Source organism: Benincasa hispida, chromosome 11, assembly GCF_009727055.1.
Source record: "Benincasa hispida cultivar B227 chromosome 11, ASM972705v1, whole genome shotgun sequence".
In the NCBI taxonomy this organism is placed as follows: domain Eukaryota; kingdom Viridiplantae; phylum Streptophyta; class Magnoliopsida; order Cucurbitales; family Cucurbitaceae; genus Benincasa; species Benincasa hispida.
In genome coordinates, this window is record NC_052359.1 from 26,766,117 (window position 1) to 26,775,804 (window position 9,688).

Sequence of the window (9,688 nt, forward strand, 5' to 3'; positions counted from 1 at the left end):
TGAATATAAATATTATCTGATTGACAGAGAGAGGTCTATGATACCCTTTCTCTAGTCGATTAGAAGTATATTATACAAATACAAATACAAACGTCAAATCCATTTTAAGAAATAAGAAAAGAAAACAAACATATTTTTGTTTGTAATTTTTAAGAAACAAGAAACAAGAATCAGACAACACATGTAAACTAATCAAGACATGTAAACTAATCAAATCCGTTTGATTCAAGGATTCCAAATTGTCCTTTCAATAAAAACCGGAAAAACAGTACAAGGCTGTGCCGCTGGAGGGAGATAGAAGAATGCAATGCTCCTGCGTTTCCTGGTCCTCAAATCTGAAACTCGGACCTTCCTTTTCCAAATCGAAGCTATCATCAATCAACCAAGCAGAGACCATCGATTTTGCTGCAAGAGTTTCGCTTCCTTCTCATGTGAAAGCCATCACCAGTACCTCCAACCCCTTCGTTAAGCACTGCGTCAAACTTCGCTTCAGTTCCTCTTATCGCCACTACCATGGCACCGTCCTTGTCGTCGGAGCTACTCCAATAAGGTTCTCTCTTAATCAGTTACTTTGCCCCAATTTTCTGGGTTCTGTTCATGATCGTGCTCTTGATTGAAAAACCAAAGTAGTCTATGTGGGGTTTTATTTTTTGAATTCTTTTTTTTTTTTTTTTTGGTTCAATTTCATTATTTCACGAGCAAGGGACACTAAACCCTTGAATTTCTTTTGCAAATCTATCATATGGTATAAACAATTCTCTAACATGGGTTATTAGTACTTTGTCACTCATGCTATTTTTCGTCCATACTCTAATTCCCCATTTCAGTTTTGTGTCTGGTGTTTTGCTGGTGTATGTTTTGAAGAATTGAGTTCTTGGAATCAAGTCCTGTGTAATAGCAAATTTGTGACTTAATATTTTGGAAGCACCTTTAAGCTTTATCCAGAGTTGTATTTGCTTGTGACTATGTTCTAATTGAACTATGATGTAGGTTCTGTTTTTTGAACTTTGGATACTCGATATTGATGTGCAAAATGATAAATTATTGGAGCTATGTCGAATTAGTGCTTTCCTGCAACAATTTCAGCATAAATTCTCTCTTGAAGTCTTATTTTGTCCTTGTGGTTACTCCGTTTAATCTATTGGTTATTCTCTCCATGATTGGCAAGGAAGACTATCCTATTTCTCTGTTGTGTGGAACTGTGGATGCTTGCACATATTGCAGTTCATTTTTTGTTAGAATTGTTGAAAGTTTATGTGTGGTCTACTAGTCTTTGTATCTGCTCCAATCATTTCACAGTAGATTATTCAAATTTATTCTAAGCATTAGAATAGAAACTAGAATAAAATAATGCAATTTGTATATTCTAGTTCAATGTTTTTGGTGCATGACAAACTTTATCTGATGATCTTCCTATGAGATAGTTTACTAACACCTTTACATGAGATTAGCTCTCCCTCCCCTTTAATCTTAGGAGTTCTAGTTCTGTCTTGTATGTTAATTTTTCTCAAGTAGCCATCCTTCGTGGTAAAGTGATTTGCTTGACTTCATTTGTCTTGTATGCGCTGACATCTAAATTTAAGTCTTTTACAGGGAAATTTGCAAATTTCAAGAGTCTCTGCATGGGATAACTTGTACATTGGAGTGCCTACTTCTGCTAGATGACGTTGAGGTTCCTGAAGGACTAGTTGATAAATCTGTTCGAATTGTGCGGGTGAGCCCAACTGTGATGAGAAAGCTTTCTGGCATGCAATCAACAGAATCTATTGATGCAATTGCCCTCATGAGAATACCTGCCAGTTTTTGTAGTGTAGATGGCAATGAAAAAGACATAGATTTTAAAAGATGTTTTCCCTCTCCACATCGAATATTAGTCCTTGAGCGAATCCAGGTATTCTTTCATTTGGAGTTGAACAAAGTCTTGTAATTTGCTGCATCTAATTTTCCTGTCTCTAGGTTGTTGCAAAATACTACATAGTTATCTTTTTCCCCACTTCTTTCCATCCTTACTACTAAGATGATTTTTCTACCTTGTGCTGGCACTAGCCCGCCATGATAACCTATGGTGCTTTGATGATGACCTTTATGCTTAGCGTTTGATGTTATAAAGTACTACTGATACAGGTTCGGGATTCCTATATTGATTCAGTATCCATTTGTTAATATGAGATTTACTTCACTTGTTGCAGGACCCAGGCAATCTTGGTACATTAATCAGGTCTGCTTTGGCCTTCAAATGGGTAAGGAAAAATTCTACAGCTTATTATTATCTTTCATTCTTTGACCTTTTTCCCACTGAACAACCAGCATTTGTATTTGGGTACTCTTATGAGAATTGGGAGAGATAGGGGAGCTCTTGAATCTTCCCCACTACTTTTGATAAATAAATTGATGCTAAGGCCTATCAATTTCTATATCAAAGCAATCGTTTCTAGAATGGTAGGAAAAATGGAAGGAAGAGTTGTAACATTGGAAGAGAAAATGACGGAGATAGGTGTGAAGTAGTTGGAACTTGAGTGCAAGATGGATTCTCGATTCTTTGAAGCTGACAAGAGTTAGGTGGGCCACAGAGAAGAAAATGGATCTCTAATTTACACTGTTATGGGAGGAGATGAGGCCAATCATGAATCGAATGGAGGGTTGGATGAATTTGGAGAGATGGTCAACTTCTTCAGAGGGGGCTTGATAAGTCAAAGAAAGTGATGGAATAAGAATTGATTGAGCCTGCAAGTGAAGGACTAAACCAAAGTTCTTTGGATAAGGAAGGAATTCATGCACATAGTAATGGTGAGGTTCCTCTATTTGATATGAGATCGAGTAAATTATTGGTACCCATTTTTAGGAGGAAGAAGAAGAAATGTAGATGGATGGCTATCATGCATGTAGAGGTATTTCATTGTAAATAGATTGTCAGAGAGAGATAAGTTGGATGCGACAGTGTTGTGCTTGCGTTGGATTGGTACTAGTAGGAAGAGGATAAAAAACCAGTGGGCAGTTTTGATGAGCTCCAAAAGCTTTTGTTGGAGCAATTTTGACCGTCTGGTCATGGAGATAAGTATGCATAGTTGATGAAGCTGCAACAAGAATTCATTGTATACACGACTATCGCTGGAAATTTGAATAGTATTCAATCAGTTTGAAAGACGTTAGCAATGGAGTCTTGGAGGGTAAGTTTGTTTGTGGGCTAAGTGAAGAAATCCAAAGTGAGATGAAAATGAAAACTAATGGGCTTGGAGGCCAAGATGATGATGGCTCCATTAAATGAGGATGACCATCTGATTCAGCAAAAAAAGAATAAAAATACAAGTGTTACCAACCCAAAATTGAAAAGTGGAGCGGTGTAATCTAGGTTGGGTTCGAGTGGGAGTAGCGGGTCACCATCACGCATGATTGTCATCAGCCCTAATTGAGGAATGGGGGGTTTCCACGTCTTTAAGACCGACGTGCAATTTTGTGACAAAAGCAGGAGCCACAACATTGGGTCCTTTCTGGCAATTGATTGAAAGTGAGTTGAAGGGTAAAAGAGAGAAAGGTTTGTGCTTCAAGTGTAACAAAAAATTTTGCATAGGGCATTAGTGCAAGGAGTTGCAAATCATGGTTTTGCAAGTGGGAGAAGATCAAGATGATGAACCCGCAACACCTGAGTTGGGGGAGAAGGACCAAGAGTCAAAGACAGGGTAAATTGAAAAGTTGGTTCGGGGGATTCTTGTTGTGGGCCATTGGGCCTTATTCAACCCAGTCAAAGTTCTATTTTAAAAAAATTGGAAGCTAACATTTTTGTATTTATTATAGAGCCTTGAACCAAGCCACGATTCTAGATAAGTATTCTATTCCAATTGTTGGTGAACTACTTGATGAACTTTTTGGTGCCACTGTTTTTTCTTAGATAGATTTAAAGTCGGGATATAATTGGTTTCGAGTGCGCTCTTTGAATGTATACAAACCAGCATCAAACTCATGAGGGACACCATAAGTTCTCGGTGATGGCATCCAGGCTACAAAAATTGCCATCAACGTTTCAGCCTATTATGAATGGCATTCTACGACCACATTTCAGGAAATGCATGTTAGCTTCTACAACATATTGATATATAGTAATTCAATAATATACCATGTGATTCACCTTTTAGTAGTGCTAGAGGTTCTAGTTTCTAATCAATTCGTAGCAAATTCCAAAAAGTGTCAGTTCGGGGTGAGTCGAGTTGAATACCTCGGGCATATTATCTCAGGCGAGGGTATAGTAACTGATCTGGTGAAGCTTGAAGCTATCTATAAATGGCCAATTCCATGAAATATCAAGGAGTTGAGAGGTTTCTGGGCCTCACCAACTATGGATCAATAGCATTCCCTTTGACTCAGCCCCTTAAAAAGGGAATTTTATGTGGAATTTTGACTATGAGCAGGCATTCCAATGGTTAAAATCAGCTATGATATTTGTGTCGGTGTTGAGACTACTGGATTTTTCTCAAACATTTGTGGTTGCAATTGATGCCTCAAGAGTAGGTGTGGGGGCAGTGTTAATGTAGATTATAGGCCGTTAGCTTTCTTCACTCAGGCTCTACCACCGACACATCACTGCAAGGTTGTACACGAACATGAATTGATGGCTATTGTGTTTGCAGTTTATAAGTGGAGGCTTTATTTGTTGGGTCATCGCTTTATAGTTAGAACTAACCTAATGAGTTTGAAATTTTTGCTTGAGCCATGTTTGATTGCGTGGGAATATCAATATTGGATTGCTGAATTGCTGGGATATTATTTTGTTAGGATTAAACAATTCAGCTTGTTGTTGTGTGTCTTCAACAAGATTTGTTCGTTTTGTGATGCTGCCATAATTGTCTCTTCTTTTTCCACCGACTCTTCTTATTGTGTGTCTTCAACAGGATTTGTTCAATTTGTGATGCTTGTTGCGCTTGCATCTCGACTGAGTCTCATTTCCTCTTTGTCAATCTCTGTATAATGCAACAATCTAGATTTTCAGAGGGTTGGGTTATACATGAAAAGAAATACGAAAGAACAAACAAGAAATTGTGAGCCTTTTAATTGAGAAACACTACTAGGTTCCCTGGCAATGACGCCAATTTGGTTGCAAGAGTTTGTTGAATCACCGTGACCAAATAAATTTCGTGCCTACTTAAATTTGTAGTATGAGAAGTGAAAGAGCGAAAGAATGGGTGTCGTAAACCTCTTTCTGCCAATCAAATAATATTTATAATTCACCGAACTAACTATGTATACTACTGAGTAGCACAAGTGGCAAGTTCGGATCGAACAATAGGGAGCCTAAGATAAAATCTCTCTAAGCTAAGTTGGTCTTTGGAAAGCAGTAAAAATGGGGGGGTTGGTTTTGGTTTCAGCGGAAAATTAAATGTAGGAAATTAAAATGCGGAAAGTAAAATAGATTGAGAAAGAGAGAGTGAACACAAGATTACATTCGCCGATTAAGAGACTGTTGGGCTATCTATGGATCAGTTCATTGATTTAGCATGCAATTATTCATGGGTTATCTACTTCTCAAGCCTAATCGAATGTACAAAAGTTTGGACAAACTCTCTAGGGAAAACCAATATGATATTGATTCCTAAATTAACTATGTATTTTCACGCAAGCCTATTTACTTAGCTAATCGTATTAAGCTATTGTATTGATTAGAACATTATCTTTAGGTTCCATTATCTTTTGCTACTGGATGATTCTAGAATCTTAATAATCGAACCATAGTATAACTAAAACCTATTGCTACTCAAATTAAGCATGCTTTAGATGCAATTACGAACACCTAAAACATGCATAGCGTGGACGAATGAACATACAAGTATTAACGATGAAATCGTCAATTTAATCTACCAATATATTCATCCTAGACATTCAAGCAAGGAAAGGAAAACAATAAGAAGTAGAAAAATCCAAGAAGAATGCATCAACATCTCATAAAATTTATAGAAAATGCCCAACAAATCTCAAAATCGATGTTTGGGCCTTCAACCGCTCATCGAATCTGAACCTCAATGCCAAAATATGCAAAAATACAATTCAAAATACAAAGAAATCTCATCAGTTGAAGCAGTAACAGGGTTATTCATGGCATGACCTATCCTCTTCTAGTCGTATCTCGGAGCAAACTTCTCTAAGAGAGGGGTAGGTCGTTGGCCCAATATGCGACTTCGAACACTATCAAATTTGGAGTTCAATCCTGCTAGAAAAACATACACGCGATCGACTTCTTCAAGTTTCGAGTATTGCGCCTCATCTTACGCACAATTCCAGACAAATCTCTCAACATAGGTCCATCTCTTGCCAAAACAATGACAGTTTATTAAAATAGGATGTGACATCCATGGTCCCTTGTTTGCACTCATGGACCTACTTGTGTAGTGTATATAGCCGAGATGCATTCTGTCGCTTTGAGTACAGATCCCGTGCCGCCTCCTAGATATCTTTGGCAGTTGCAGCATACAGTAACGATCTGTCAATCTGTGATTCCATACTATTAATGAGAACAGAACGTAATAGCGAATCCTCCCTTTTCTAGATCCGTTCTTAAGGATCGCCTGTGATAGGCTTCAGAATCTCTTCTGTCAAGTACCCAAATTTGTGTCGTCCTTCTAAGGCCATTCTGACCGATTGGGACCAGGAGAAATAATTTTGGCCATTTAATTTTTTTTCCCACGAGGAATCCTGCAGAATTTCCCATTGAGCTAGATAAATAAGTTGCATTGGGCAAAATAGAGAACGAATTTACCGGATTCTCCGTGTTGACTGGTTGAGGGTTTGTGCCAAGAATTATTTCCAAGTCTGAAATTTGCTGTTGGAGGTATGCCAACTATCGTCGAACGTCATCAGGGCATTGGGCCGAGCCACCATGATTGGGCGCGGCTGAAAAGGACGCAGCTATTGACGGCTGGATAGGAACAGAACCAGTCGTGAGGGTTGGACTCGAGTTGTCAGCTGGGTTGATCACGAATGGAGGCTGCAGGTGATCGTCGGCTCGACTCGGTGCATGAGGAGGCAGCGGCTGGACTGGGACTAGCCCAACGACGAACGGCGCGGAAGAGAGACTCGGCAGCAACCCACCGGCGCGGCTCGACGCGATCGAAAGTCCCTGGCTGTCGAACGACGCTCCCGTCTACAGTGATTCACCGGCTCGGCTGGGAGCGATCGCCATTCTCTGATCGTCGAATGTGGCTCCGGTCTGGACTGAAGTGGCCGGCTCTCCGTCGCGTAGCGGCTGGAACACCTCGGCTGGGCTGAATCGTTCCTCCATTGACGGCGGTTGGAATCACCTGTAGTAGGGCGGCTTGGAGGTATTCCTTCACAGTTGCTTGAATAGTTGCTTTGATGTCAACGCTTGGAGCTTCGTCGGTTCTCATGGAGGCTGCTGAAGAAGTCTGTGGTTGATTCTCGTCGATGACGGCTAGGGTCTCGTCGCCATGCTCTGATACCATGATAAAATATAGAAGAGAAAAGGAGAAAAGCGAGAACAACACACAGCTTACATGGAAACCCTAGAACAGGGAGAAAAACCACGATATAGATCTTTTTCTTATTATTGAATTGATACACTAAATACAAGGGAACAAAGCGAATAAATAGACAGTAGGAAGTGCTAGGAATGAAAACAATTATTTAAATGCCCCTAAATTAAAAATCCTACTTTCAACCTATAGAATTGTCGATGGTGCTGCCTGGAGTGTTGCATCTCTATAGGCTAGTAATCAGAGCACTGCATGCAGTACTACAGGAGAGCGACACAACGTTTTATGTATAGAATGGCATTTGTATCCGGTCCACGATGGCGCTGTGACGCCACAGGAGAGCCCCGCAATGCTTTCTTCAAATGCATCCACTATAAAGAGCACCGCTTGATAGCACTGAGGGGCGCTGCTGCATTCACGTCTGTCGTTGCTTTTGTCTACGGCACTGCGTGCAAGTGCTCAATGGCGCTGCAGCACTAGCCCTTAAGGGCATTTTTGTAATTATCCTCTTCTTTGGCCGAGGATGATTTAAGGCTTTGTTATGGTCCATTTAAACCCGGTTTCTGCCCTAAGGGTTCATCTACCTTCTTTATGCCCGAAAACTATAAAATCATGAAATAAATTTATAAAATCAAAGAATGAGCCTGAACTAAGTTGAACGAGATAGCAATTTTAAGTGCCATCAAGGAGCTCTTGAATCTTCTCCACTGGTGTTGATAAGGAAGATTGAGGCTAAGGCCTATCAAACTGCTGATAGATATGAGATGCTACGTTTAAAAATATTACATTCTTTTTATGCATCCTTTTTCTATATAGTTTAACTTGTTTGGAGAAGGTCTAGAAACCTCTGAGCTTGAATCGGTGTGTTCTAAAATTTGTTATTAGGGTGCATCTTGGCAATTGTTTCAATTTTATATTCCTTCTTAAAGAATTTTACTTTATTATAAAAGATAAATTCAGAACTTTTAGAACTCCATTTTCTCACAAGCTTTTAACATCCTCTGGTATATATTCGTTTCGGTTATGTCAAACAGAATGGTGTTTTTCTGCTTCCTGGGTGTTGTGATCCATACAACGAGAAGGCTCTCCGAGCCTCGCGAGGAGCATCTTTTCAGCTTCCAATAGTCTCTGGCACTTGGAATCATCTTGAGGTTCTAAAAAATAAATTCCAAATGAAAATGCTGGCTGGCCATCCTGAAAGCAATGAACCAAAACGTGTATCGGTTCTTTCGCAACAGTTTGCAAATTCTTTGAAAGAATTTCCGTTGTGTTTGGTTTTGGGTTGCGAAGGGAGTGGTCTGTCTGGAAAATCTTGGCATGTTTGTGAGCTTTTGAGCATTCCAATGGCGGGTGGTTTCGAGTCCCTCAATGTCTCAGTTGCAGGAGGAATTTTCTTGTACATGCTACAGGCTGAAAACAATAGTCATATTTGATGTCTTTCTTATTTGATTACATTTTGAGTGATGGACAGGAAGGGCATTAGTGTTATTCTTGCAAAAATTTTGAATTGCAGTTGACACAGTTTTGTACAGTCGGCATAGTTTAAACAATCTACATAGGGGACATTTGAATTGATATTGTAGTATTAAATTTTTTTGTTGATATGTTGATATTTTTATCGATATTTTTACGTTTCCTATTGATGTACCATATTCAATTAAAAATAGTAAACTAGTGATAATTTAATATCAATAACAAAAAAGTTGGGAACAAAAGTAATAGTAAAATACTTGTAGGTTACTAATATATCATTTTTGTTATGTTAATGAGCAGTAGGTGTGTCTCAATTGTGTGTCACCGCACCCCAAAGGACATGCCGACAATAGATTTTAACATAACTATAACACCATTGTCAAACTCTTTTATTATTTTTTTTCAAAATGGCTAACAAGACTTTTCAGTGTGAAAATTGTTAGACATAAACTTCATTATATCAAAATCTATAAAAAAAAAAAAAAAAAATCGATAGAGTATCCCTTAAAAATCAGATAAAATATATCACAAACTATATAACACTCTTGAACATTTGTTTCAGTCAACCACCAAGTATGTCCCATCACACACTTTTTGATAGAATCTAGATCACAACATTTGAAACACATCATAAAAACTGAGTGAGGGGGAAACATGGAAAACTTTCAATTAACAAACAATTCAAAATTAAGGTTAGCCACTCTAAATAAAACTAACGTTGTATTGACAAAAATGACTCT

At 38.8% G+C, this 9,688-nt stretch overlaps 1 protein-coding gene across 1 annotated transcript; it reads left to right on the plus strand.

Moving 5' to 3' along the window:
* Positions 1-233: 233 nt before the first annotated feature.
* On the plus strand, positions 234-9,079 carry LOC120091108 (uncharacterized tRNA/rRNA methyltransferase slr1673). Its single transcript, XM_039048946.1, has 4 exons — positions 234-550; positions 1,594-1,891; positions 2,190-2,240; positions 8,510-9,079. The coding sequence occupies exons 1-4, from the start codon at positions 303-305 to the stop codon at positions 8,906-8,908; spliced, it is 996 nt and encodes a 331-aa protein (XP_038904874.1). The 5' UTR covers positions 234-302; the 3' UTR covers positions 8,909-9,079.
* The last annotated feature ends 609 nt before the right edge of the window (positions 9,080-9,688 follow it).